Source organism: Pogona vitticeps, chromosome 2 (assembly GCF_051106095.1).
Source record: "Pogona vitticeps strain Pit_001003342236 chromosome 2, PviZW2.1, whole genome shotgun sequence".
NCBI lineage: Eukaryota > Metazoa > Chordata > Lepidosauria > Squamata > Agamidae > Pogona > Pogona vitticeps.
Window position 1 is genome coordinate 177,636,977 of NC_135784.1, and position 27,727 is coordinate 177,664,703.

At 45.2% G+C, this 27,727-nt stretch overlaps 1 protein-coding gene across 34 annotated transcripts in view; it reads left to right on the forward strand.

The window, feature by feature from the left end:
- HUWE1 (HECT, UBA and WWE domain containing E3 ubiquitin protein ligase 1) overlaps positions 1-27,727 on the forward strand; it is a 133,401-nt gene that overhangs the window by 84,110 nt on the left and 21,564 nt on the right. For 23 of the 34 annotated variants that reach the window (XM_078386529.1, XM_078386518.1, XM_078386523.1 and 20 more), the window contains 31 exons: positions 756-908; positions 2,343-2,470; positions 2,923-3,004; positions 5,341-5,517; positions 5,627-5,786; positions 5,881-6,239; positions 7,454-7,647; positions 7,939-8,117; positions 8,476-8,621; positions 9,037-9,103; positions 9,469-9,683; positions 9,889-10,100; positions 10,422-10,604; positions 11,139-11,311; positions 11,551-11,699; positions 12,068-12,143; positions 12,604-12,702; positions 12,977-13,110; positions 13,335-13,506; positions 13,833-14,061; positions 14,332-14,510; positions 18,725-18,814; positions 18,912-19,063; positions 21,835-21,880; positions 22,688-22,972; positions 23,514-23,772; positions 24,099-24,232; positions 24,324-24,544; positions 24,972-25,260; positions 25,380-25,482; positions 26,697-27,237. In XM_078386529.1, the coding sequence (XP_078242655.1) occupies positions 756-908; positions 2,343-2,470; positions 2,923-3,004; positions 5,341-5,517; positions 5,627-5,786; positions 5,881-6,239; positions 7,454-7,647; positions 7,939-8,117; positions 8,476-8,621; positions 9,037-9,103; positions 9,469-9,683; positions 9,889-10,100; positions 10,422-10,604; positions 11,139-11,311; positions 11,551-11,699; positions 12,068-12,143; positions 12,604-12,702; positions 12,977-13,110; positions 13,335-13,506; positions 13,833-14,061; positions 14,332-14,510; positions 18,725-18,814; positions 18,912-19,063; positions 21,835-21,880; positions 22,688-22,972; positions 23,514-23,772; positions 24,099-24,232; positions 24,324-24,544; positions 24,972-25,260; positions 25,380-25,482; positions 26,697-27,237 (5,586 nt within the window). Of the gene's footprint in view, positions 1-755; positions 909-2,342; positions 2,471-2,922; positions 3,005-5,340; positions 5,518-5,626; positions 5,787-5,880; positions 6,240-7,453; positions 7,650-7,938; positions 8,118-8,475; positions 8,622-9,036; positions 9,104-9,468; positions 9,684-9,888; positions 10,101-10,421; positions 10,605-11,138; positions 11,312-11,550; positions 11,700-12,067; positions 12,144-12,603; positions 12,703-12,976; positions 13,111-13,334; positions 13,507-13,832; positions 14,062-14,331; positions 14,511-18,724; positions 18,815-18,911; positions 19,064-21,834; positions 21,881-22,687; positions 22,973-23,513; positions 23,773-24,098; positions 24,233-24,323; positions 24,545-24,971; positions 25,261-25,379; positions 25,483-26,696; positions 27,238-27,727 lie in introns of all 34 variants that reach the window. The other 11 variants (XM_020792979.3, XM_020792983.3, XM_072991406.2 and 8 more) reach the window with 7 other exon arrangements.

Consider the following 27,727-nt stretch of genomic DNA (forward strand, 5'->3'; position numbering starts at 1 on the left):
GTATTAGATGTCTGAGAAAGGCCTAGTACTCTAAGTTTCTGAGTATTATTAGAATGAACATCTTCAAACCATTGTATACATATAATAAGTGTGGGCCGATTTTGTGGGTCCAGGAGCCAATCCCCTTTATGAACCCCTTGAGCCTCTCTATCCCCAACATTCAAAGGTGGTTAGAAGGTTATTGCATTTTCATAATTACTATCTTCATAATTACTATTTTCTACAAGCTGAAGTTCTTTAAAACAAGGTCAACTCTCTAAACATGTTCATGACCCGAAAACTGGGCTTTCTCAGCGGTTACTCCCCACGTGTGGAATAATCATCTGCCTGAAATATGCCTGGCCCCTTCCCTGGGAGTTTTCAAGAGATCTTTGAAACCTTGACTGTTTAGAAAGGATTTCCCAAATATTACATCATCAGAGCGCAGAGGTGGAGTTAGCATTTAAGTTATCTGTTCCACCACCTTGTCTTTCTTGTTTTCATCTTGCCTTTTTCTTAGTTTAAGTAGATTGATACATTTAAATTGATTTTGTATTAGAATGTTGTGAATTTCTTTAAAGAGTTTTCTGTTGTTTTATCATATTCTGAACCACCCAGAGTGGCCTTAAATAAATGAATGAAAAGTTAGTTAGTTAGTTAGTTAGTTAGTTAGTTAGTTAGTTAGTTAGTTAGTTAGTTAGTTAAGCCTGCTGACCAGAAAATTTGGATTGATTGGCATCTGTTTGTCCACTGATGACGAGTCCTTTATTTGACAGGTATGGGAAGCTGCTGATGTCCTCATTAAAGCTGCTCTGCCCCTCACCACAAGCGACACGAAGACAGTTTCAGAGTGGATCAGCCAGATGGCTACCCTGCCACAGGCCTCCAACCTTGCCACACGCATCCTTCTATTAACTTTACTCTTTGAGGTGAGATTGGGGATGGGAAAGGTCTTCTTTGCCCCAGTCATGTCTCCTTGCCATAGCTATCTGGAATGATCCAGAGAGAAAGGGACTGATGAAGCACTTGGACTATTAGTTAACGTGGTGGGTGGCTGATCATGTGCTAGGCATTTCTGTCTTATAGTTGTTCTTCTCTCGCTGTTTTATTGTTCAGTTCATTGTTTTAAACCAGGGGTGTCCAACCTTTCACCTTCCCTGGGCCACATTAAAAGATGAAAATTTGGTTTGGGCCACATGGGGGGGCAGCCCTAGCCGTCCTCCGCAGCCCCGCTCCAAGCGCGCTTGCCAGCAGCTGCGATCTCAGACAGCAGAGGCTGCCAGCTTCGACTCCGGCGGCTTTATGGGGCCGGGAGGGGGTCCACCTATTGACGGGGACGGCACAATGCAGACACGCAGGCCCCCTCTCCCCTCCCTTCCCGCTCCTTCCTCTCCCCCCCCCCCCCCACTGTTGTGACGTGCCCCAGCCGCATTCCAGCCGCAAGTACCGGTAGTGTAACTTGAAACTTTGAAATTTCTTTAAAAATAAAAAATTGCACTGGGCCACATTACGAGCCAACCTGGGCCACATGCGGCCCTCGGGCCGCAGGTTGGACAAGCCTGTTTTAAACTTTCAGAAAATGTGGCATGCAAAACATTTATACAAAGAAATTGAAATTAGACAGTGGTTCCCAACCTTGGGTCCCCAGATGTTCTTGGACTAAAACCCCCAGAAGCCTTCCAACATTAGCTGTGATGGCCAGGATTTCTGGAAGTTGTAGTCTAAGAACATCTGGGGACCCAAGGTTGGGAACTACTGCTCTAAGTGTTGTACTACCATGTCTGTCATCCCGGATCATTGGTCATGCTAACTGGGGCTGAGGGAAGTTTGAATCCTGCTCTACAAATTCCTCTCATTTGGGCTATGATCACTGATCTTTCTCAAGGCTCCATGACCAAGGCTGCTATCTTAATACACTCTTACCTGAGGGTGAGTGCTACTGAAACCACTGGGATTTACTTCAGAATTAATGTCTGCAGAATTGCACTGCAAATCAGAGTATAGAGTGCACCCACCCACCCAAAGTTAGTAGCCATTTGATCACACAAAACAAGAAAATGAACATTGGCTATACTATTCTGTGAGATGGAATGGAGGGTTTCTACATGACAAGATAGCATTTCAGTGTAAACTGAGATATGAATGATAGTCAAGTAGTTGATTTTTTTTAATGTGAAGAGTTTTGAGGACATGTGCAGAAAGGCACTGAAAAAAGTTGAAATAAAATGCCTTGAACTTGCCTCCATATACTTGTGCAGTAACCATAATGTTTTGACTGTACCGTTGAGCTTGACTATTTGTTCTCTAACTAGTACCCTTCTTAACTGTAAGTGCCAAACCTCCTTGCTTTTCTCTCACTGCAGGAGCTGAAGTTGCCATGTGCTCGTATTGTGGAGTCAAGTGGCATTCTCAATGTTTTGATCAAACTGCTGGAAGTGGTACAGCCTTGCTTGCAAGCTGCCAAGGAACAGAAGGAAGTGCAGACACCAAAGTAAGCCATAAAATGGGTGTGAAGTGGAGCTGGGGATCCCTAAACCAGTTACTGCCTTTCCCTAAGCATGCTGCGCAGATATTTCTTTTTACGGTTCGCCTACACCATGGATTGCTTCTGAATAGCTTCCAGATCTGTAACTGTATGCAGCAAAATTTATAATAGCTAACTAGTAGAAGATGCAGACTAGTAGAAGATGCAGTTCCTGACCTGGAACAGCACTGATTTTTGCCTCTGTTCAATTCCATGGGCCCTGAACCCAATTTGCAATGTAGAGCTTCCACGTAGTTCAGCCTTTTGTTTGTATGGAGAGCAGAGAAGCCTGACCATCTTACTACTGTCCTCTTGGTTGTTGTTCTAAGTGTGGCTGCACAGTATCCTGCTCTGAGCCAAGTCCACCCAATGCATCCTGTTTCCTATCTTTTCTGACCTCGTTAACTTGCCTTCCACAGGTGGATCACCCCAGTCTTGTTGCTGATTGATTTCTATGAGAAGACTGCTATCTCCTCCAAGAGGAGGGCCCAGATGAACAAGGTATGGGCTCAGGTGATGGTCTTAGTGGTGCAAGCTTTATTTAGGGGGAATGGAAAGGGTCCTGCCATCTAAGAAGTGGGGCATATGGAAAGTAAATGGACACTGATGCCAGTCTCACACCAAAATAAAGTGTTCTCATAATGCCGATCCAAAATATATGGCGTAAAATATAGATTGTGCCATTATCTCTCACCAAATGTTGCATATAGATCTATTATAAATATTTATATAAAAGCATCCTCTGTCACTACCATATTGCATAAGGCATTAAAACTGAAACAGCTCTCTTATCTGCTGATGGTCCAAGTACCTCCAAACATTTTCAAGTGGTGGTCATCACAGCAGAAGAACTTGCAGTTCTTTTTTTCACTGTAGTAAGTGGAGAATCCAACTGCTCAGCAAACATTAAAAAAAAAAAGAAATTTGACAAGTCCCTGAGTCATTTTGTAAACTATTTGAAGCAGCAAAGAGTCTGTAGTATTCTACAGATTAACATGGTTTCTGTTTGTTTTACAGTGGGGGCTTGACTTGCGAACTTAATCCGTATTGGAAGGCGGTTAGCAAGTCAAAAAGTTTGCAGGTCAAAATCTGCATTCCCATAGGAATGCATTGAAAACCATTGTAATCCGTATCTGCTCTGTACCGTCTATAGAAAGTAATGGGAAGCTGCTATTCCGCCTTCTGCCACTAGAGGGGGATATTTTGTGACCCCAGGAAGGCGAAACAGGCAGCCCAGCCATTTCCTCCAAGCTCCGGGGGAATGGGCCGGGTGGAGATGGGAGCAGCAGCAGCACACGGTGCCCGGCCATCAAGGCTCCCCGCGGCCCCCGTGGCGCTCCCTCCCTCCCCGCCCGGCCCCCGTTTCCAGCCCCAGCCAGATCCCGGCCCTCCTCACTCTTCTTCCTGTTCCCATCACCCGCCGCCCGCCTAGTTCCCCAGCATGGAGCCCTCCCAGCGCCAGTGCCACCCTGCGAACTCGCTCCTGCGCGGGCTCACCGGGGCACTCGGAGGCTCCTCCGCTGTCCTCGCCGCTGCCTTTTGCCACTACCGCCAGAGCTCGGCTTAGCGGGGCCCACCCAGGACAGGCGGAGGCCCCGGCCAGGCTGGAATTCTGGCGGCCGGAACACCCCGAGGCGCCCCAATCCCGGAGCAGGAGCAGCGCCGCCGCGTCGCCATCACCCGGCTCCAGGTGCTTTCCCGCCTTTAAAAAAAACTTTTTGGTACGTACCTCAATTCTCTGTCCGCAAGTCAAAATGGATTTTTGCGGACGGAGAAGTACGCAACTCAAAAAGTTCGTACCTCGGGCCGTTCGCAAGTCAAGACCGCACTGTATTACAGGACTTAACATTCATTTCTAAATTTCATCCTTTTATTTATCTCTCTGTATAAATGACAAGTGGGCCCAAGTCGATTTATGCTTTGCATTACAGCTCTCCACACTGCTAGAAAAGTTGAGGAACATGTTTTGAGTCCCTTTTCTTTCCAACCTAATCAAGGCTGATCACATTCATAGTATCCTCATATAAGTAGTCTGTATTCATGAAAGGAGCACAGCCGTTCCACTCAGAGCAGCAAAACATTTCAACCGAGCGAGAAAGAAGTCCAGTTCTCCACTCACTAGGTCCTCAGTAAAAAAATTATTGAAGAGAAGAAAGTGGTTGTGTAAAGCAGTGGTTCTTAACCTTTGTTACTCGGATGTTTTTGAACTGCAACTCCCAGAAACCCCAGCCAGCACAGTTAGTGGTGAAGGATTCTGGGAGTTGCAGTCCAAAACTCCTGAGTAACCCAAGGTTAAGAACCAGTGGTGTAAAGCATGATATACACCCATAGCAGGAAATGTACAATGTTTTCAAAAAATAGTATAATTGGAAGAATAATTGGAAGGATAAAAGGGTTATCAGGGCTTAACTGGAAAGATGACATAAATCGAATTAATTGGAAGGATAGTGGGTGACTAGGGCTTAACTGGCCACTCTAAAATCTATGCTTAATAAAATGAAATGTGTGATAGTAACATGAAAATAGTAGTATGTAAAAATATAACTGAGTGGTCTTAAATACATCAGTTAATTTAATCTTTTGAAGGAAGTGTTCCTTATTACCTGTACCCACTGCCAGTCCAGAATAATTAAAAATGTAAGCTTTGAGAAAATGAGCCTCAGATGGCTACTTTACCAGGATTCATGGCAGGCTTTCTTCAATCTGACTTTGGTACACTGAGTATCCATTCACTCCTTCTGACCTCAGCAGGGCTTGCATAGAGTTCATCACAGATGGTATTGCACTGTAGACCAGCAGCTGCTGAGAGTCTTCTGTGTTCTCCCCTCTCCCCCCAGTACCTCCAGGCTAATGGCAACAACTGGCGTTGGTTTGATGATCGCTCAGGACGTTGGTGTAGCTACAGTGCAAGCAACAACAGCACGATTGACACAGCATGGAAAGCAGGGGAGACTAGTGTGCGCTTCACTGCTGGCCGACGGCGCTATACTGTGCAGTTCACAACAATGGTGCAGGTAGACGCTTTGCGGGGAAAGTCATATTGGATCTTCACTGAAGTCGTCAGATTCCGTGAAGTGCTTAGCATGCAGTGCTCCTAATTCCTTCTCTTTCCTGAATATCCAGGTGAATGAAGAAACTGGGAACAGGCGCCCAGTAATGCTCACCTTACTCAGGGTACCTCGTCTTAACAAGAGTGTGAAGGAAGGCAACGGGCAGGAGTTGGAGAGAACCTTGGAGGAAGGAAAGGAGGCAGAAAGCAAGCCCAAAGAGGATAAAGCAAATGGTATTGAACATGTGCTCTTAAGTCCCGGTTTCCAATATTAAGCATCCATTTGGGACTTTCGATCTTAGGTCTTTTCTTTCTTGTCGCCCATCAGATAGCCCTGCGCCCGCTGACAGCCTAAGCGCAGAGAAGGAAGCACCCTTGGAAGAGGCCAAGCCCTCTGAGATCCTCATCCAGGGCCTGACGGAAGAGATGGTGACGGTGTTGATCCGGGCCTGTGTCAGCATGTTGGGGGTGCCTGTGGAGCCAGACACTCTGCATGCCACGCTACGCCTTTGCCTGCGCCTTACCCGCCACCACAAATACGCCATGATGTTTGCTGAGCTAAAGAGTACCCGTATGATCCTGGGCCTCACGCAGAGCTCCGGCTTCAATGGCTTCACACCTCTTGTGACTCTTCTTTTCCGGCATATCATTGAGGACCCCTGCACGTTGCATCATACCATGGAGAAGGTAGAGCTTGCCTCATACAAACTGTCCAGGATGAAAAGTGGACTTTTTATGGCTTCCTGCCCATAATCAGGAGTGGAGGAAGTGTAGTCCTCCAGATATAATTGAATAATGGCTCCCATCAGTACGACCAGTATGGTCAAGAACACTGGGAACTGGAAGTTCAATGACATCTGGATGGTCAGACCTTACATTTCCACCCTGACTTAAAACCTTGGCTGTGTCTGGCAAAGTATACATAAAGTATGCCTGTTGTTTATGATTTGGAGAATGGTAAGATTTGGAAGATCCCGTGGGGACCATCTTATCCATTCTTTTCCTTAACATAAGGACTACAGTGCATTAATGTAACTTTCCTGACAGGTGACTGTATAGCCTCTCTTCAAAACCATGGCTGTACTATTTTATCATTTGTTCCACTGTTCCACAATCCAGTGGCATTTACTTTTTCCATTGCCAGTCTGTTCCACAATACTGTGTTAAAACAGACATAGTACCAGCTCCTACCTTAAAAGAGTTTCTTCTAGTATTTAGCCCAAATCTGTAATTTTCATCCACTGGTTCTAGCCCTGTCTTTTGGAACACATATCACATCTAACTCATCTCTTGCACTGAAGCCATTTATATTTTGGAAGATGGCTGTCAGAGGCTGCCCTTGATCTATCCTATTCCAAGCTAAATATGCCGGGGATTTTAAACTCTTCCTCACCATATTTGGTTTCCAGACCTTTCACTTTTCTCTGGACTTGCTCCAAGTCTAAGATAACGGTGCTCAGAACAGGGCACAATAAATAATTTCTTACCAGTGCATAATAATGGAAGTGTATCTTCTCATGTGGACTCCTAGCTTCTTTTAAAGGAGTCTAACGTTGCATTAGGTTTATAAGTACTGTAGAGGCTTCTTGTAACTGGTTCACACATTACCTGATCACAAGTTGAGTACCTAGAGATTTGTCAGATGTACTGCTGCTAAGCTTAGTTTTCTCCATCCTCTACTTGTGAAGTTTTTTAAATTGCAAGACTTACATTTATTTATAAATGTCATTCTTAAATTTATCTCTAAATTTCCTGCCCATTGTTCCAGTCTGTTTCCTGCTATTTATCTGCTCAGGTTTTCTTGTAGTCTGTGTCAGAAATCCCAGTTGTGTTGCCCAATGATGGGTTTTGGGGATGCCTGTTCCATTAACACATGCCTCTGTTGTTCTTGTCTTTTTCAGGTTGTGCGCTCAGCGGCCACCAGTGGAGCAGGCAGCACCACTTCAGGTGTGGTGTCAGGCAGTTTGGGCTCTCGAGAGATCAACTACATCCTACGAGTGCTGGGCCCAGCTGCTTGCCGCAATCCAGAGATCTTCACTGAAGTGGCTAATAGCTGTATTCGCATCGCCCTGCCTGCTCCCCGTGGCTCTGGTACTGGTAAGTAACTCAGACCCCTGCTGGTTCTCCTTTAGGGACCATATTAATGCTGTGTCTGAGTGGGTGTCTCTATATAGGTGATAAGCAACTTGATCACCTATTTTCTGAAGTAGAAGGCGCTTTGAACTAGAGATTAAGGGGGGGATGGATCCACTAGTAAAAGTTGTATTCCCCACCCACCCAAAGCCCACATTACAGTTATAAAGAACCAAGGTTTGCTTGCATCCTGTTTCCTAGGCCTTGCTCTTTCAGGGTTGGCTGCTCTAGTTCTTTTTATTTTTTCTCCTTTTGCTCCCCAAGCCTCTGATGACGAATTCGAGAACCTGCGGATCAAGGGGCCCAATGCGGTGCAGCTTGTGAAAACTACTCCGGTGAAACCTTCACCACTGCCTGTCATTCCTGATACTATCAAGGAGGTGATCTATGACATGCTGAATGCTCTGGCTGCCTACCATGCCCCTGATGAAGGTACATGGGAGCCTGGGACCAGATTGAAGGAAACCCTACATTCATGGCCCCCCCAAAACTTTTTACTGCTGAAGTTATTGTGTCTTTTACTAGGAGTTCCCTCACATCCTTCCCCTTTACCCATAGCATGTTGGAAATATTCCTCAAGCTGGTACTATCCCTGAAAGATTGGTAATAAAAGTGCCATCTCAATTTTGCTTTTGGTAGTCATAGCTTTGTGGACAAGCATGTAGAGAAAATAGCACTCTGTTTTCCTGTTTTCCATGACTTAGAAGTCATGATACATGTAAATGTAGTAGCTCCCCTCCCTCCAAGTGATAGTGTGAGCAATGGACTAACTCTTACTTTTTCTCTCTAGCAGACAAGTCTGAGCCCAAGGCAGGCACTATAAATCAGGAGGTGAGCCAGATCCTGCAAGATGTGGGAGACGATATTTACCAGCAGTACCGCTCTTTGACCCGCCAGGGTAGTGACTTTGACTCACAGACAGGCTTTGGCATCAATGTGAGTTCTGTTCACGTTGGGGGTACCAACTTTTAAAAACAGGATTCTCAACTTTACAAAAATCTCATTTAGCCCTTAATTTATCAGGCGTTTTCTCTGATGGATCAATTTGCATTTCTGCAGTGGTATCATAGATCATAGGTACAATATCTCTTTTTACTGAATTTAAAGAAAGGATTTCGCGATCTGATCTTGCGGATGATATCCAAGATGTTGTTCAGAGGTCAAGCTGTCTTTGGAATTGTTATATCTTGAGAGGTCTCTGTTTTCACAGTACTTCCATAGCTGTAAAATCGTAGCGTTAAACCTTAGTCGTTCAGATACCAAATGTTATAAGAATCCATTCCCCCTTCCACCCCATCCTGGTTCCTCATCTCCATCTTGTTCATTCGCTTCTCATTCTTTCTGTTACCAGGCTCAAGTCTTTGCTGCTGATAGTGCAGCTGCTGACACACCCCAGTCTGGGACTCCTCAAGGAGATGGTAAGTGTCTTTATTAATCTGATACAATACCAAGCCAAAGCATTAGTGGCCAGTGTCTTCCTAGGTGTCCTTGGAAGATACCACATATTCAGAAAGAGTTCTTTGATTCAAAGCAGCCTGCAGATGGTATCTCTGAGCCTCAGTCACTTCGCCTGGGCCCACGTTCCCATTATTTCAACCATCTTGTTTCATCTTCGGTGTAAAGTTTGGGCATCTTTAATCAGTTCCTTAACATTTCACAATTGGAACACACTGTTGCTTTGGCAAGACCGATCCCATCTACTGGACTGGTTCAATCTTTTCTGAAATTTAGGGTTTTAGAAGTAGTCCCTCCTTGGTTTGACTCTTCAATTTCTGTCCCGTAGCCTCAACTCCTGAAGAAGCAAGAGAAAATAAGAAGGATAAAGAGGGAGATAAATCATCAGAGGAGAGCAAGCAAAAGGCCAAAGGAAGCAAGCCGCTCATGCCCACCTCCACCATCTTGCGGCTGCTGGCAGAACTTGTACGTTCATATGTTGGCATTGCCACTTTAATTGCCAACTACAGCTACACTGTGGGTCAATCTGAGCTCATAAAAGAGGTGAGCAACTCTGGAAATAACTGTCTCTGTAGGACAAGGGAACCGCAGGCTGGAAGCAGGGGGGATACAGAGGAGATGGGAGGGCAGCCCTCCCAGTCCAATAACTGCAGTGGGCAGTGAAAAAAAGGGTGGGGTGCTAGGGGAGGAAGAAGAGTGAGCATTTTGGACTTATTTTTTCTCATGATATTTTCCTGTGGCCTTCTAGGACTGCAGTGTGTTAGCCTTTGTCCTGGACCATCTACTCCCTCATACTCAGAATGCAGAAGACAAGGATACACCAGCCCTGGCTCGCCTCTTCCTAGCAAGTTTGGCTGCAGCGGGCAGTGGCACAGATGCCCAGGTGGCCCTGGTGAATGAAGTGAAGGCAGCCCTTGGTCGAGCACTGGCCATGGCCGAGAGCACTGAGAAACATGCCAGGTAAGAAAGATATAAAGGTGATACTTAGGAATGAATTAGTACTTAAGAAAAGGTATTGTACCACAGCTCTAACTGTATATTTTTGTAGACATGGGATTTAGGTTTTTAGAAAACCACCTCCACAAAACTACTAGATCATGTTTCTTCACAGTAGCAAGATGATACAGGACCAGCGTCTCATGAAATTGAGGCATTTATTTATGAGGGGAGGAATATTTTATCAAAAATGTAGAGTGTTGCAGGATTTTCTGATTGTTATAGTCCTAGTAAATGCAGAAACATGTTTGCTTCTGTAAATAATACCACATTTTCTGACTCCAGACTGCAGGCAGTCATGTGCATTATCAGCACCATCATGGAATCGTGCCCTTCCACCTCCAGCTTCTACAGCAGTGCCACAGCCAAGACACAACATAATGGCATGAACAACATCATCCGTCTTTTTCTCAAGAAGGGGCTAGTCAGTGATTTGGCTAGAGTGCCTCACAGCCTTGATCTGTCCAGGTAGTTGGTTTGCTTTCTAAGGAAATGGACTGGGGATTGCTCCTAAGTCACAAGAGATGTCAGAGAGTTAGTACATGGGACAAAAACCTGTTTTCCACCCCTAGTTTTGTCTATGGAACACGTTTGTTCCCTCTTGTTAGGGAACAGAATTAAGTAGTGATATCAATTGAGAGAGCCATAGTCAAAGTATGCTGCTTATATAGTGCTTAGAGCACTATCTGGGCAGTTTACAATTTAATTATGCTGTCTACACATTCTGCCACCCCAGTGAGCTGGGCACTGCATTTACCAGCCATGGAAACATGGAAGGCTGAGTCAGTTTCAAGCCAACTATCTGAGCCTGTCAGAATTGAAGTCAGGTCGTGTGCTTAACCACTGCACCACAAGGCCTCCCTCATACTCCTCCATTTCATTACAGCTTTCTCTTACCTCTATCCCAGCCAAGGTTTACTCTGGAATAATTATCTGCTCTTAGTGTTAAGGCTCTGAGTCACAGTCTGAGGACTCATCTATGTATTTGTGTTTCCCCCAAAGTCCTAACATGGCCAACACAGTGAATGCAGCCTTGAAACCTCTGGAGACGCTATCACGAATTGTCAATCAGCCTAGCAGCCTTTTTGGTAGCAAGAGTGCCTCCAGCAAGAGCAAAGCCGAGCAAGATGCTCAGGGAGCAGCACGAGATGCCAGCAGTGGTCAGCAAGACACGGGTATGTAGCCTCCTGCATTTGTCAGCTTAGGAGCCGAGTACTGTGCATCTCTTCTTCACAATTTTCCCAGTTACTTGGCATAATGAGACACTCTTATTTCCCATTCCCTTTCCTTTCCAGAAATGCTTTTACCCTCCCATTATATGTTTCCCTTGACTTGTCCTCCAGTGAATCCAGGTCAAGAATGACCCAAATCTAGAGCTTGTTGCTCAGCTTCTGGCATGCTTGTGATTTTTCAGGAGAGAGTGGAGAGGCAGAGGCCCCTGAGGAAGATCATGATGTTGCCCAGACAGAAGTAGCAGATGGTGACATAATGGATGGTGAGGCCGAGAGTGATGCTGTGGTGATTGCTGGGCAGCCTGAAGTGCTGAGCACTCAAGAGATGCAGGTATGTATAAGGCCTTTGAGGAGCACCCTCTGCTATACATTTAAGAGGCATTGACAGGCTTTAGAGGCAAAGAGTCAATGTTGCACTGCAGTTTAGCACTGTTCAAAGGAGGAAGTAGACTTCTGAGGGCCAGAGCTTTATTCTAAAACAACTGAATAAAATCGAACAGATGTATTTAATTTCTGTGTAAGCATTCTTTATTGTATTCATCATATGGCTTGGAGGGGGTGCTGCCTTTTATGGGGCTGGAGCAAGAAGTGATGAAGTATTAGTAGAACCCAGGATCGTGCATGTTGTTCAGAATCTTGAGACTTATTTTGCACGAGAGGATCTGGATCTCACTGTTGTGCCCATGTCTTCCCTTCTAGGTGGAAAATGAGTTGGAGGATCTTATTGATGAGCTGTTGGAGCAGGATGGAGGCTCAGGAAATAGTACCATTATAGGTGAGTGCCAGACCCTCAGGGCTCTGTCCCTTGGAATTTCTGCATTCAGAGCCTGTTTTTCTTGTTCATTGTCTCCTGAAGAAATCACTTTCATTCCTAACAAGAATCTCCCCAGTCCCACCCAGTAGCAGTAAATTTACGCTTTCTCCACATGCATACATCCCGGCACCTCTTCTTTTCCACACATGTGTCGCTGTCATTTAGTCTCTCTTCAGGGATGGAATCTGTTCCTCAAATTCTTGGGTGGGTTGGGAACAAATCGTTTGAGGAACAGACTGCTCACCTCAGTGGCTTTGTAACACTATCACTAGTGTGTGTTTTAAGCAGCACTCATGTTAGGACCATAGTGGGTGTTTACAGATAAAACAACCACTGCCATCACATTTTGGTTCAGGCCACAATTCCGCTAAAGGAGAGGGCTGTTTGCTCATAACGCTATGCCATCTTTGTGTCCCTTCAGTGGGCCGAAGTGGAGAGGATGAGTCTCAGGAGGATGTGCTGATGGATGAGGCACCGTCCAATCTGAGCCAGGCTTCCACACTACAGGCCAACAGGGAAGGTGAGGCATTGCCTAAGATACTACGTAGATTCAGTAGATGTGCCTGGATTAATTTGTAAGGGAGGGAGAGAGTAGAACAAGGGAGGTCTAGCATTCTAGGAAGGTGGCTGTAGTGTTTTTGAACTCTCCTGGAAATGTGGAAAGATGGAGATTTCTCAGACCTAGCGCTGTAAGGCTTTTTCTGCGTGACAAGATGAATTTTGGAAGTCTGGGAGGATATTCAGTGAACTAGCAGCGCCATCTTGCCTTACATACATTGTCCAATCTACTCTAGATTCTATGAATATCCTAGATCCCGAGGATGAGGAAGAACACACCCAGGAGGAAGACAGCAGTGGTAGCAATGAGGATGAGGATGACAGCCAAGATGAAGAGGAAGAAGAGGAAGAGGAAGATGAAGATGATCAGGTAAAGGCACTAGAGGAAAAACAGTGCTGAGGTGTCCCTTGCATGGGTTTTACCGTCTCAGCATGTATGGGGCTTGGTTCTGATGAAAGTGAGAGTTTGTGCAAGGATTATAGTTTTCCTTGACTCAGTTTCTGGTAGGGGCAGGAAGAGTGGAGTTCAGGATTGGAGTGGAGGTCTATCCAGCCTGTACTCAGTCTTGGCTTTGGTGTAAACTGTCCTTCCAGGATGATGAAGAAGGTGAGGAAGGTGAAGAGGAGGAAGATGACGATGATGGCTCGGAGATGGAGTTAGATGAAGACTACCCTGATATGAATGCCTCCCCACTGGTGCGTTTTGAGCGCTTTGACCGTGAAGATGACCTCATCATAGAATTTGACAACATGTTCTCCAGCGCCAGTAAGAACTCTGAAACCTAGAAGCTATAGGACAGGGGTGGTATCAAAATGACTCATTCCTATGGGAGTTGGGAACAAGGATGTTTATATACTAGGAAGTCATGGTTTTTTCTGTCACATGTGGAATGGAATTGTATTATTCCAGCCAACCACTCACTGGGAGTAAATCCTACCTCCAGTTGCTCAGTAATGCACAACGCTTTGTGATTACAACTTCAGAGAGCCTGGATTTTGTCATTAAAAGTTTGTACTCTAGGATAATTTTTTAATGTAAATATATTCACAACCCCATCTTGGCCTGCTAATTTCTCCTGTTTCTCTTCACAGCGGATATTCCCCCCTCGCCTGGCAATATTCCTGCCACTCACCCACTCATGGTACGGCATGCGGACCATAGCTCCTTAACCTTGGGTAGCGGCTCCTCCACAACCCGACTGGCACAAGGCATTGGGCGGAGCCAGAGGACCCTGCGACAGCTGACAGCCAATACGGGCCACACCATCCATGTGCATTACCCTGGCACCCGGCAACCCAACCCGCCTCTCATCTTGCAGAGGTGAGCTCCAGAGAAAGAGTGTGGAAGGTCACATTTTTGTCAAGTCTCATAAATCACAGGCAGTGAATTTACACGTTTACAGGCTTCGATTAAGTTTAGCCTGCTTCTCGGTGCCATAATCATTTTCTGGCAAGGGGGGAGGGAGTCCTTTTTCACCTATTTGCGTGATAACTGATTTATTTTTCTCCCAGAAGCTGCTTCCTCTCTGTGTATTGGGGCAGGGGCATTGTAGATGTGTTGCAGTTCCCCATTGTTTTGTGTCGTCTCTAGGTTGTTGGGCCCTTCCGCAGCTGCAGACATCCTTCAGTTGAGCAGTAGCCTCCCACTGCAGAGCCGAGGTCGAGCTCGCCTCCTAGTAGGCAATGACGACGTCCACATTATTGCCCGCTCAGATGATGAGTTGTTGGATGATTTTTTCCATGACCAGAGCACCGCCACCAGCCAGGCAGGCAAGTCCCCATGAATCCTTTGCTGTGGCAGGGTGGAGCTGAAGCCATTAACTGGATCTTGATGATTGATTGATTAATTGATTGAGAGAGAGAGAGAGAGAGAGAGAGAGAGAGAGAGAGAGACCTTCCCCATTAATGCCATGCAGTATTCTGGGTGGTTTTCAGCAAGTTAAAACATTATAATGATATATTAAATGGAAACAGAACCCACTGTGGTCCCAAACCATGAAGGGTTTTATAGATTAGTATCAAAACCTTAAATCTGATCCGGGATGACATAGGTAACCAGTGAAGGCAAGCCAGTACTTGGGGGGTGTAGGAAATGATCAAACTTGCTCATACCAGTCACTGGTCTGGCTTTCAAATTCTGAACCTATTGCAGTCTCTGGGTCAGTCTCAAGACTAGAAGTCTCGGTAAAATTAAGGGGTCTAATAGACTCAAGATTCCCCTCATGACTTGGTAATTCAACACTTGCAAACTGACAGGCAACAGAAGAAGTTTTTTGGCAGAGTAGCAAGCAAGTCATGCTCCAGCTACTCTTGTATTAGATAAGCCTGGAATCCGCTGCTTTTCTCAGTGGTGTTTTTCTCCTGCCTGGCTCTATTTCCCAATTAAAATGACTGGATTTTGGGGGTGGGAGGGCTGTGCATTTTAAAGAGTGCAACACCAGAGAAGGAAAAAAAGGGTTGTGAGCTACTGCTCAGAGCCATATACAAATTCAGTGCAAGGGGATGAGGGCACTCCCAAGAGGTTGCCCTGATCTGTGGAACAACAGTATTAGAACGTTTGTATCTTTTAACATCCAGTCACTTATAGGAGGTGTACCGTCAGCCTTTCTTTCTGCCTCCTGATGCAGTTAGCTATGAACTTGGCTCCATTGAGATCTTGGTCCTTTTCCAGATGGAGTAACAGTGAAGCTAGTATGTCAAATAAAAATATAGTGATATCATGTATAATTTGGAAGGAAATGTTTTGGCAGCTGATAGCTTTGGGTTCTTTTACAATAAAGAAAAGAATAAAAGTAAAATACATTAAAGGAAAGGATAAAATATATTAAGAAGGATGATACAATATGAAGTCTTTTTTTTCTTAGACACTTTGTTTCTTTCACAGTGTTCAAGGATTTATTGCAAGACTGTAGTTTATCACAAAGTATATCAATGTTTTGTAGTGAAAGCCTAAATTTATACTATTACTTCAGGATGAGGTAACATAGTTTTGGTTCCTAGCCAAGACATAATAGTTAGCATTTTCCCATGTTTTATCTTTGTTTAGTTAGCAGCATCATGATGACGCACTCGACTATTTGCTTTTCAAACATTTTAATGTTATTGGGTTGGCCTGTTCCTTGCTCTTGATTAATTGTATGTTTGAGTGACCAGATACTGCAAAATGTTTTAGTGTGTGTGTGTGTTTAGTCGTTTAGTCGTGTCCGACTCTTCGTGACCCCATGGACTAGAGCACGCCAGGCCCTCCTGTCTTCTACTGCCTCCCGGAGTTGTGTCAGGTTCATGTTGGTTGCTTCGCAGACACTGTCCAGCCATCTCATCCTCGGTCGTCCCCTTCTCCTCTTGCCATCACACCTTCCTAACATCAAGGTTTTTTCCAAGGACTCTTTTCTTCTCATGAGATGGCCAAAGTACTGGAGCCTCAGCTTCAGAATCTGTCCTTCAACTGAGCATTCAGGGTTGATTTCCTTTAGAACTGATAGGTTTGTTCTCCTTGCAGTCCAGGGGATTCTCAAGAGCCTCCTCCAGCACCACAATTCAAAGGCATCAATTCTTCGGCGGTCTGCTTTCTTTATGGTCCAGCTCTCACTTCCATACATCACGACAGGAAAAACCATAGCTTTGACTATTCGGACTTTTGTTGGCAAGGTGATGTCTCTGCTTTTCAAGATGCTGTCAAGATTTGTCATCGCTTTCCTCCCAAGAAGAAGGCGCCTTTTAATTTCAGGGCTGCTGTCTCCATCTGCAGTGATCATGGAGCCCAGGAAGATAAAATTTGACACTGCCTCCATATCTTCCCCTTCTATTTCCCAGGAGGTGATGGGACCAGTGGCCATGATCTTAGTTTTTTTGATGTTGAGTTTCAGACCGTTTTTTGCACTCTCCTCTTTCACTCTCCTTACAAGGTTCTTTAATTCCTCCTCACTTTCTGCCATCAGAGTGGTATCATCTGCGTATCGGAGGTTGTTGATATTTCTTCCGGCAATCTTAATTCCAGCTTGGGTTTCTTCCAGTCCAGCCTTCCGCATGATGTATTCTGCATATAAGTTAAACAAGCTGGGGGACAATATACAGCCTTGCCGTACTCCTTTCCCAATTTTGAACCACTCAGTTGTTCCATGACCAGTTCTAACTGTTGCTTCCTGTCCCACATATAGGTTTCTCAGGAGACAGATAAAGTGGTCAGGCACTCCCATTTCTTTAAGAACTTGCCATAGTTTGCTGTGGTCCACACAGTCAAAGGCTTTCGCATAGTCAATGAAGCAGAAGTAGATATTTTTCTGGAACTCTCTGGCTTTCTCCATAATCCAGCGCAAGTTAGCAATTTGGTCTCGAGTTCCTCTGCCTCTTCGGAATCCAGCTTGTACTTCTGGGAGTTCTCGGTCCACATACTGCTGAAGCCTACCTTGTAGGATTTTGAGCATAACCTTGCTAGCGTGCGAAATGAGTGCAATTGTACGGTAGTTGGAGCATTCTTTGGCACTGCCTTTCTTTGGGATTGGGATGTAGACTGATCTTTTCCAATCCTCTGGCCACTGTTGAGTTTTCCAAACTTGCTGGCATATTGAATGTAGCACCTTAACAGCATCATCTTTCAAGATTTTAAATAGTTCAACTGGAATGCCATCACCTCCACTGGCCTTGTTGTTAGCCAGGCTTTCTAAGGCCCACTTGACTTCGCTCTCCAGGATGTCTGGCTCAAGGTCAGCAACTACATTGTCTGGGTTGTCCGGGATATCCAAATCTTTCTGATATAATTCCTCTGTGTATTCTTGCCACCTCTTCTTGACGTCTTCTGCTTCTGTTAGGTCCCTTCCATTTTTGTCTTTTATCATGTTCATCTTTGCGTAAAATGTTCCTCTAATATGTCCAATTTTCCTGAACAGATCTCTGGTCTTTCCTTTTTTGTTATCTTCCTCTATTTCTTTGCATTGTTCATTTAAGAAGGCCCTCTTGTCTCTCCTTGCTATTCTTTGGAAGTCTGCATTCAAGTTTCTGTAACTTTCCCTATCTCCCTTGCATTTTGCTTCCCTTCTCCTCTCTGCTATTTCTAAGGCCTCGTTGGACAGCCACTTTGCTTTCTTGCATTTCCTTTTCTTTGGGATGGTTTTCGTTGCTGCCTCCTGGACAATGTTACGAGCCTCTATCCAAAGTTCTTCAGGCACTCTGTCCACCAAATCTAGTTCCTTAAATCTGTTCTTTACTTCCACTGTGTATTCATAAGGGATTTGGTTTAGATTATACCTGAGTGGCCCAGTGGTTTTTCCTACTCTCTTCAGTCTAAGCTTGAATTTTGCTATGAGAAGCTGATGATCAGAACCGCAGTCAGCTCCAGGTCTTGTTTTTGCTGACTGTATAGAGCTTCTCCATCTTTGGCTGCAGAGAATATAATCAATCTGATTTCGATATTGCCCATCTGGTGATTTCCATGTATAGAGTCGCCTCTTGTGTTGTTGGAAAAGAGTGTTTGTGATGACCAGCTTATTCTCTTGACAAAACTCTATTAGCCTTTGTCCTGCTTCGTTCTGAACTCCAAGGCCAAACTTCCCTGTTGTTCCTTTTATCTCTTGGCTCCCTACTTTAGCATTCCAGTCCCCTAGAATGAGAAGAACATCTTTCTTTGGTGTCAGTTCTAGAAGGTGTTGTAAATCTTCATAGAATTGTTCAGTTTCAGTCTCCTCAGCAATGCTGGTTGGTGCATAAACTTGGATTATTGTGATGTTGAATGGTCTGTTGTGATGTTGAATGGTTTTAGTGTACATCACTTCAAATTCTGTCAGTGGAGTCGAATCACTGCTTCAGCTGGCAGTCAGGTGTATAGAAATTGAAAAGTATATGCAAGTGATTCCTGTTTTATTTAGTTCTGTGAATTGCCAGAACTGGACCAAGGCAAATTTCATGTCTCGGTGATGAGCAGTGTGCATTTTTGCCATTGTATGAGGTTGTCCTTAAATGCCATTATTTCCACTCTTCTCCTTCCTCAGGAACCCTGTCAAGCATACCCACTGCCTTGACACGGTGGACGGAAGAATGCAAAGTACTAGATGCAGAAAGCATGCATGACTGTGTTTCAGGTGAGCTACTAAGGTGTCCGTCAGCTTGCCTGCCTTCCAGCTGTTAAGGGCTTCTTCTGAATTACTCTGCTTAATCTAATTCCTTTTCTTTGGCTAGTGGTCAAGGTTCCCATCATCAACCACCTGGAGGCACTGAGGGATGAGGAGCTGGAAGAGCGCAGAGAGAAAAGACGCAAGCAGCTGGCTGAGGAGGAGGCCAAAGCAGCAGATAAGGCGAAAGATGCAGAAGACAAGGAGCAGAATGCCCAGGTTGGGTAGCCAGCTCCTTGGCTGGGTCTTTTCACGCTGCTGGCACCTGAAAAAAGCCAGCTTCCATAAGGGGCAAGGCTGACATTCACTGGCTTGTTTGGTGGAGGGGTCATTAGCTGAGTTGTGAACAGATGATATGCAAGTGATAGTAAAATCCTCAGTATGGCTACAGGTGTACTTAGGTGGTAGGTCGTTTGCTGTTTCCATATAGCAGGAGTAGGAAATTATTTTTTTCTCAGTGGCCACATGGATAATTTTATTCAGTCAGCCACCTTAAAAATTGAACAGAGATGGAGAGAACACATCACCTCACTCAAGGGGAACACATACCAGAGAGTCTAAAAGAGAAGCACTCTTTTGTCTGTGTTCAGGGAGAGTATGTCCTCCTTCGCAGCCTCTTGCATAGAAGAATCTTGACCACCTTGACCTTTCCTACGGTCTTACTCTCCTTGACCATAGACTCTGCAGCTGAGTTGGGGGGACCTAAGATCCTTGTGTTGAATCCAGCCCCTCATAGTATTCCATTCCAGCCCTTCTCATTTCTCTGAATGATTACTACTTCTTCCATGTGCTCCATTGTATGGTGGTTCCACAGCTTTTTTCCTTTTCTAAAAAGCTTCAACTAAGAAGCTATTTAGAAAAGCTTAGCAGCTAATGGTAATGGCTGTAAGCCAAATATGTGATTCCTGTCCTTTCTGCTTTGGGTCCTGCACACTACTGGAATGTGACTCCTGATTATTTATTTGAAGCTGAGTTTGAGCCTTGAACTGAAAGTAAGAGTATCCCCTTGCTTTTGAGCCACTCTGTGCATTCTTCAATATACAATGGTGCCTCGCTTAGTGATTGCCTCGTTTAACGATGTATTCGCTTAGCGATGAAGTTTTTGTAGCGATCTTGCGCTCCGTTTAGTGATGTTTCCAATGGGAAAATTTCGCATAGCGATTTTCGGGACCTTGCTTCGCTTAGCGATGACAGTTTAGGTCCCCTGTTTCGCTTAGCGATGTCCGTTTTCGCTATTTTAAGTGTTTCTTAAAATGTTCAAAAACTGTTTAAAGTGCTTGGAATTGTTAGTGCACCCTGTAAAACCTTTGCAAACTTAATTCGGCTTTGTTCTGACTCTTCGTTAATTTTTGGTGTATCCCCCCCCCCATTGGAATGCATTGAACTGTAGGTTTGACACCTACAGTTCAATGCATTCCAATGGGGGGGGGAATCACCAAAAATTAACGAAGAGTCAGAACAAAGCCAAATTAAGTTTGCAAAGGTTTTACAGGGTGCACTAACGATTCCAAGCATTTTAAACAGTTTTTGAACAGTTTAAGACACTTTAAAAATAGCGAAAACGGACCTGTCAAAACCATTGAAATGCATTGAAACCTATTCAATGCATTCCAATGAGGGAACCGCATTTCGCTTAGCGATGTTTCCTATGGCGATTTTCGCTTAAGGACGGTAATCCGTTCCCATTGGAACGGATTATCCGGTTTTCAATGCATTCCAATGGGAAATTGTGTTTCGCTTAGCGATGTTTTCCTATAGCGATTTTTTTTAGCCAATTAACATCATTAAGCGAGGCACCACTGTGTATATATTTGAATCACAGTATTAGCCGTGCAAAGTATGCTGCTCTAGTAAGAATGGAAACAATAACAATACAGTAGGACACTCCTCCTATCCTCTGGGATCTGTATCTATGGTTTTAGTTACGTGCTGCCTGAAAATATTAAATAGTCCCCTCCCCCAAAATACATATTTATGTTTCCAAGTTGAATTGCCAGGACTGGTCACTAGAGGGAGCCAGAGGCTGCTATATACCATATTTTTTGCTCAGAAAAGGTCCTAGAAGCTGGCGATTTCGCCCCCGCTGTCCCCATGGGGGGTGGGGGGAGCCTCGCAAGGGTCCTGGAAGGCTCCCTCGGACCCTTGCGAGGCTCCCCCCACGGGGCCAGTGGGGGCAAAATCGCCAGCTTCTTCCCACTTTTTTGGGGGGGGAGTGTGTCTTATGGAGCAAAAAATATGGTATAGGGTTTTTTGTTATATGCAGTTTCCGGCATGGGGGGGTGGCGGTGTGTAACTGATCCTGCATGGAAACGCTAGTTCTGATGTATCCAGTTGCTACAAGTGGCATATAGGACCTGCTTTGTGCCTGCAAGTGGCATATAGGGCCTTTTGTGCACACAACTGGTAGAGGTAGTAGTGAGCAGAAGAGTGATGGGTGTACTTTAATGAAACAAAACAAGGAAAGATATTCAGTGTCCTAATAAAAAAGTATAGGGGAGAATGGAATCATATGGATAATGTTTCTCGGATAACTGTGGTGATATAAAAGGGCTTGATACAGTTTCCAACTAGCTTGATATCTTTGTTCTTTGTTAGGATGCCCCAGACTTTTGCATTCCATCTTATTATTATTATTGAGAGAGAGGAGTGATACTTTCTTTCTTGAGCATGTTCACTGGGTCAGAGGGGTTAAGATACTAATACTTCTTAATATGACCTGTTATAATCCATTATTCTGGGTCACATGTAGCAAATGTGAAAACAGAAGGCTATTGTACTATATCATTTTCAGAAAAAAATATTTTAGAAGATTTGCTTTACGTGGGCACCTTCTGACAGATGGGCTTCACAGGCCTCTTGTCAAAAGCCTTTGGGCCTACTGCAGTGGCTTGAGGGGAAGGCCAGCCTGAGGTCTTTCCAAAGGGAGTCTTTGTTTGAACTGGGTTCATCATGAATCAGTTTGATTTTTTTTTTAATTGTGTTGGTTGCAGGGGTCAGTACCACAATCAAACAGTTCTACTGAGCAGAACCTCCCAGGTAACTTACTCTTTGGTGGGTACTTGTCTAGTGTCTTTTCTCCCCCTCAGTCTAGATGAAATGGATGCTCTTCCTGAGCCACCTGGGATGAGGTAGTAGATTGTATAGTTTTAGGGTCATACCCGGTCTTGGAGATAACTATACAATCTACTGTCTTTCCTATGAGGACTCCCAATTCATCATGCCAGCATCACTACCTTGAAGATGAGGAAAGAAGCCACTTGGGAGACTACGCTTAGCTCTTGGGAGGAAAGATCATGGGCTCATGAGGGGAGTTGGGGAATCAGGATGTGAGGATGTAAGGGTTCCTTGACTCCATCTTCAAATGGGAGGGGCTATAGCAGTGGGGTGGGCTGTCGTAAGATGAAGCAGGCAGGATTTATAGGTTCTCTTTGCAGTTTGGTGAGGAGAAGCCTGCCAGCACAGTTGTTCTCTTCGGATCTAATGGAGGTCAAGGGAAGGGTCTCCAGGTTGTGGTTCTGAAATGGGAAAGGACTTTTTTGCTAGGTGTGTCAAGGCTTTGTGCTGTTCAACTCCTGCTGGGGTGAGGTAGTAAGTTGTATTGTTGTGGGGTAGGGATTTGTGCCCCAAATCAGAGATAACTATACAACTTACTACTTTCCCTGGTTGGGGTGATGTGCCCAGGATTGCCATGTGTTTTTCATGTATCTGTCTTGGAGCTATCCTTGGGAATGTAGCTTCCTTTTGCTGAAAGGGTGAGGCCAAGGCCCTCTCTGAAGCTCTTCTGCTACTTAAGAGGCATAGGTTGTAAACCAGCCTCCCTCCCCTCCCTCTCTTGGCTCCCAGATGGTGCCGCCCATCCTGATGGCTATCCCGCAGTTTCGACTGCCGCTGAAGACACCTCTGCTGGCCCCAAACAGACTCTGGTCACACTGGAGAGCCCCCAGCAGCAGCAGCAGCAGCAACAAGCGACAGGGGCAGGCGAGCTCCCTTCAGAGCTGGTGGGGCAGTCCAGTGCCCAGGCTTCTGGGCAGCTGCTGATGCCAGTGGAGCAGGAGGACTCAGGCCCTGGGAGGCCAAGCACAGACGCTGAGGCCACGCAGATGGAGCTTTCACCCGCCCCCACCATCAGTAAGTGGCCTCAGGCTTCACCCTGCAGCAGGTGTTACCCCACATCTGGCTGTGTGTCTCTAATTGGATGTCCTTTTCTCCCAAGTGGTCAGGAGAAAACAGAACTTTCTTCAAGGTGTATGAAATATATGTTAACAAAAACATGCAAAGTGAATAGAAAGTCAGTCTTCATATTATCGAAGTGACATAATTTTAGTTATCAGAATTAGTCCATATTTCTTAAAATGGGCAATCCCCTTCTGGGCATTTATGCTCAGTTTTTGAGTTTTAGGAAAGGTAACAAAATGGAAAGTTTGCTTGTTGAACTAGAATAAGAAGCCAAATGGTCTGATCTGTGGACCCTGATAGATGGTGTACTTTCGTTCTAGCATTTTAGATTCTCAGGCAAGCTTTCCAATCAGTGTTTTTGGGCAGAGGTGGGAACCGGCTGGAAATTGAAAGTAAGAGAAAGTAGTCTGGGTTTGGGCTTTGTTCTTGCCACAATTTGTGCTGAATTGGTGTCCTCCCCTTTCTCTAAGTCCTTTCTCTGTTGCCCCACTAGCTTCGCTCTCTCCAGAGAGGGCTGAAGACTCGGATGCCTTGACAGCAGTCAGCAGCCAACTGGAGGGTTCCCCTATGGACACCAGTAGCCTGGCCTCGTGCAACCTTGAAGAAGGGGTTGGCGAGGGTGGTGGGGCCAGCAGTGTGGAGCAGACGGGCTCCAGCTCTGTCGCAGCAACACCTGATGCAGCCCAACAAGGAGCCAATGCGCAGACCCTGAGGGAAGGTCAGCCTGATACCAGCCAACAAGTGGATGATAGGTAAGCATCTGATGTGGGGCACAAAGGAAAGGTGCTGCTTATCTACCACCCCAGAGCACTTAGAGCACACTCTGGGTGGCTTACAATTTAACTATGCAGGGTACACATTGCCTCCCACACACACACACACACCCAGGAGCTGGGTACTCAATTTACTGACCTTGGAAGGATGGAAGGCTGAATCAGGCTGCTTACCCAATTCCATTGTGGTCAAACTCGGGTCATGCACAGAATCTTTGACTGCAGTAGTGCAGCTTAACCCCTGCGACATGAGGTATTAGTATTAATATTGCATGAGTTAAACACTGCCACTCATTTCTCCCCAGCTCCCCACCTGCTTCATCTTCTGAGAGCTCATCCACAAGGGATTCTGCGGTGGCCATTTCTGGAGCTGACTCCCGTGGCATCTTGGAAGAGCCACTTCCTTCCACCAGCAGTGAAGAGGAAGACCCCCTGGCAGGTAAATGCTGGCGAGCCTTTTAAAACAGACGATTACAGTAGTTCAGGTCTCCTGGAGAGACAGCAGTTTTACTTAATGCTTCTTGTCACAGGGATAAACCTTCCTGAAGGTGTTGATCCATCTTTTCTGGCTGCTCTGCCTGATGACATTCGGCGTGAAGTGCTGCAGAACCAGTTGGGCATCCGGCCTCCGGCTCGTGCTGCTCCTACCACAGCTGCGACTCCTCCAGCTCCTCCAGTGGTGGGCAACCCTGGCGTGACAGAAGTCAGCCCAGAGTTTCTGGCTGCACTGCCTCCAGCAATCCAAGAGGAGGTATAGTTGCCCTTCTAGTGATTAAAGGTTGTAAATGGAAGGAGGTGGCAAGGCAAGCTTTTATAAGTAGAACTCCCTTGCATGACTATTTAGCCACATAATATGTTTTCTTCTTTAGCCTTGTACATAAAACACAAGGTACAAGACTCAGTCATTTGGCATGTTAATGTATGTAAAAGCCAGGCTAAATCACCCAAATGGAAAGTAATTCTTTATCTCTGCATTCATATTAGCATACAGCCTTGCCTCTGGTATTGCTCTTGTTCTGCCCTAAGCAGAAGGCTTTATGACAGTCCTGTTCCTTTCATCCACTGCTACACAGCATTGTTTGTGTGCTACACTTGTGCCCTGGTTGTACCTAACAAGAACATTTATGTTTTCAACAACAACAACAACAAAAAGTCCATCATTTGCTTCCTCTTCTCAGGTGCTGGCCCAGCAGCGGGCAGAACAGCAGCGGCGTGAGCTGGCTCAGAGCACAAGCTCTGACACGCCGATGGACCCAGTGACTTTCATCCAGACGTTACCATCAGACTTGCGGCGCAGTGTATTGGAAGACATGGAGGACAGTGTCTTGGCAGTCATGCCCCCTGACATCGCAGCCGAGGCACAGGCGCTGCGGCGAGAACAAGAAGCTCGGCAGCGGCAGCTGATGCATGAGCGCCTCTTCGGCCATTCCAGCACTTCTGCCTTGTCAGCTATTTTGCGTAGCCCAGGTAAAGGGGTGGGGGTGGTGTGTCTCTCATTCATGGCCATCTTTACTGTACCTTGGTTGCATCCCTCTAGCCTGTTTATTTGACGTGCCTCACATTTCTCTCCTCTGTGCCGGCTGCAGCCTTCACAAGCCGACTGAGTGGAAACCGAGGTGTCCAGTATACACGCCTAGCTGTGCAAAGAGGAGGAACCTTCCAGATGGGCGGTAGCAGCAGCCACAGCAGGTATTGTATACTTCTATGGTAGGGACAGGAAAGGGGCTTCACGTCCACTTAGGACGAATAATCTGAGGTTTAGGGAGAGACCAATTATTTTTTAGGTTGAATTTTAATACTTGGGGAAAGGAAAGCCAGATCCAAAATAGCTATGCCACAAACACTGATGTTCATGTTTTGAAGCCGAGGAATCAAAGCTGTCCTTTCTAACATCCTAATTTTTGCAAATTCTGTCACTACTTGGCCGTTGAAAATGGAGCTCCATTTTCTTCTCCACTGCATAACCTGAAAAGGTGAGCTGGGTATTATTGTTGTTATTCAAAAACACCAGGCATGGTCAATTAACATTTTTAAAAAACTTATTATTATTATTATTATTATTATTATTATTATTATTATTATTATTATTATTATTATTATTATTATTATTATTATTATTATTATTATTATTATTATTATTATTATTATTATTATTATTATTATTATTATTAATAATAATAATAATAATAATAATAATAATAATAATAATAATAATAATAAAATTAATTAATTAATTAATTATTAGTTATTAATTATTAATTATTATTGCCACATGACATAACAATGCAAAGAAAATACACCCCCAACACACACAATAAGAACGATAAAGCTTGTCTTTTAAACATACAGATCTCTTGTTTCTACTGCTGATTAATACCATCTTTATAGTAGATCATAGCATGCTGAGTTGCCCAAAGAGATTGTTTGAAATTCCTCTGTGTGAGTCAGAGGCTTTTCTTTTCTTGATCTTCAGTATGCAGGACATCCATCAAGAAGGGACTCCCTACAGTCTCTGAGGTCTTTCTGTTCCCTTGCTTTTTTTTTTTTAACTATCCTCTTGAATCAGTTCAGGGGCCAACTTGAAAACAGAGAGGGGGTTGCTAGTTTGGAAAACAAGCAGGGCAAGTAGGTCTTGTTGCTAGTTCTTTCTGTCCACTTTGGGGCCATTCACTATCCAAACTCAGGAGTGTTGATACTGTTGCTTGACTAACTGGTAGGAGAATTTGTAAGTAAGGAGAATCGTCTAGCTTGTCATTCCAGTCCTGACATGACGAAAACAAATGATGAATAGATAGAGGACTTATGGCTTGGACAGAGGTGTTCCCTTGAAATCCCATAGATAGTTCTGCTCCAGTTTTGGAGCCCAGTGTAGGCTGTACATTGATACTCCTCTTGTTTCTTAGGCCATCAGGCAGCAACGTGGACAGTCTGCTGCGTCTCCGTGGACGCCTTCTGCTGGACCATGAGGCCTTGTCTTGCCTGCTTGTCTTGCTCTTTGTGGATGAGCCAAAGCTGAACACGAGCCGGTTGCATCGGGTGCTGCGGAACCTCTGCTACCACGCACAGACGCGCAGCTGGGTGATTCGGAGCCTTCTGTCCATCCTGCAGCGCAGCAGCGAGAGTGAACTTTGCGTAGAGACTCCTAAGGGAACTGCGGCCCCAGATGACAAAGGCAAAAGAGCAGCCAAGGCCTGTGCGCCAGATAGCCGGCCCCTTGACCTTCTGCACAAGATGGAATCTAAGAGCTCGGGGCAGCTTTCTTGGCTCTCTGTTTCTATGGATGCTGCTCTGGGTTGTAGAACCAACATCTTCCAGATCCAGCGAGCAGGAGGACGTAAACACACGGAGAAACATGCTGCTGCCGGTTCCACTGTTCATATACACCCACAGGCTGCTCCTGTTGTCTGCCGCCATGTACTTGACACTCTCATCCAACTTGCCAAGGTGAAAATCAGGTTACCTGGAGTGATGCTCTTTATTCAGTGAGGCTGAGTCCTGTTTTGTCACTCTTGAGGAAAGCCCGAAGGAACTAGGCCTGCTGATCTTTCAGAGGGCGTTAAGGCATTTTGAACATTAACTCAAGGGAATGAAAATAGGAGAAACCAAATTCTTAGTCTGGGGCATTGAAGAATCCACAATGAATAGATCAAATAGCTGCAGTAACAGAGTTTTACTTTAGTGTTTCTGGGCTGCCTTTCCATCCTTGAGCTTTCAAAGCACAAGGCAAAGTTAAATCGCAATGGAAACTGGCTTCCGCTACAGCTGCTCCCAGCTATTAGCTAGAATGGCAAATTTCCATCCCTAGAGTCTTGAAGCAGAGATTGATCAGCCTTTGGTAAGGGGTTGTTTAATCGTTTCTTGAAGACTCTGCAAGGGTAGGGAATGTGTTGCCCTTCAGATGTTGGACTGCAGCTCCTATGATTCCTCACCATCG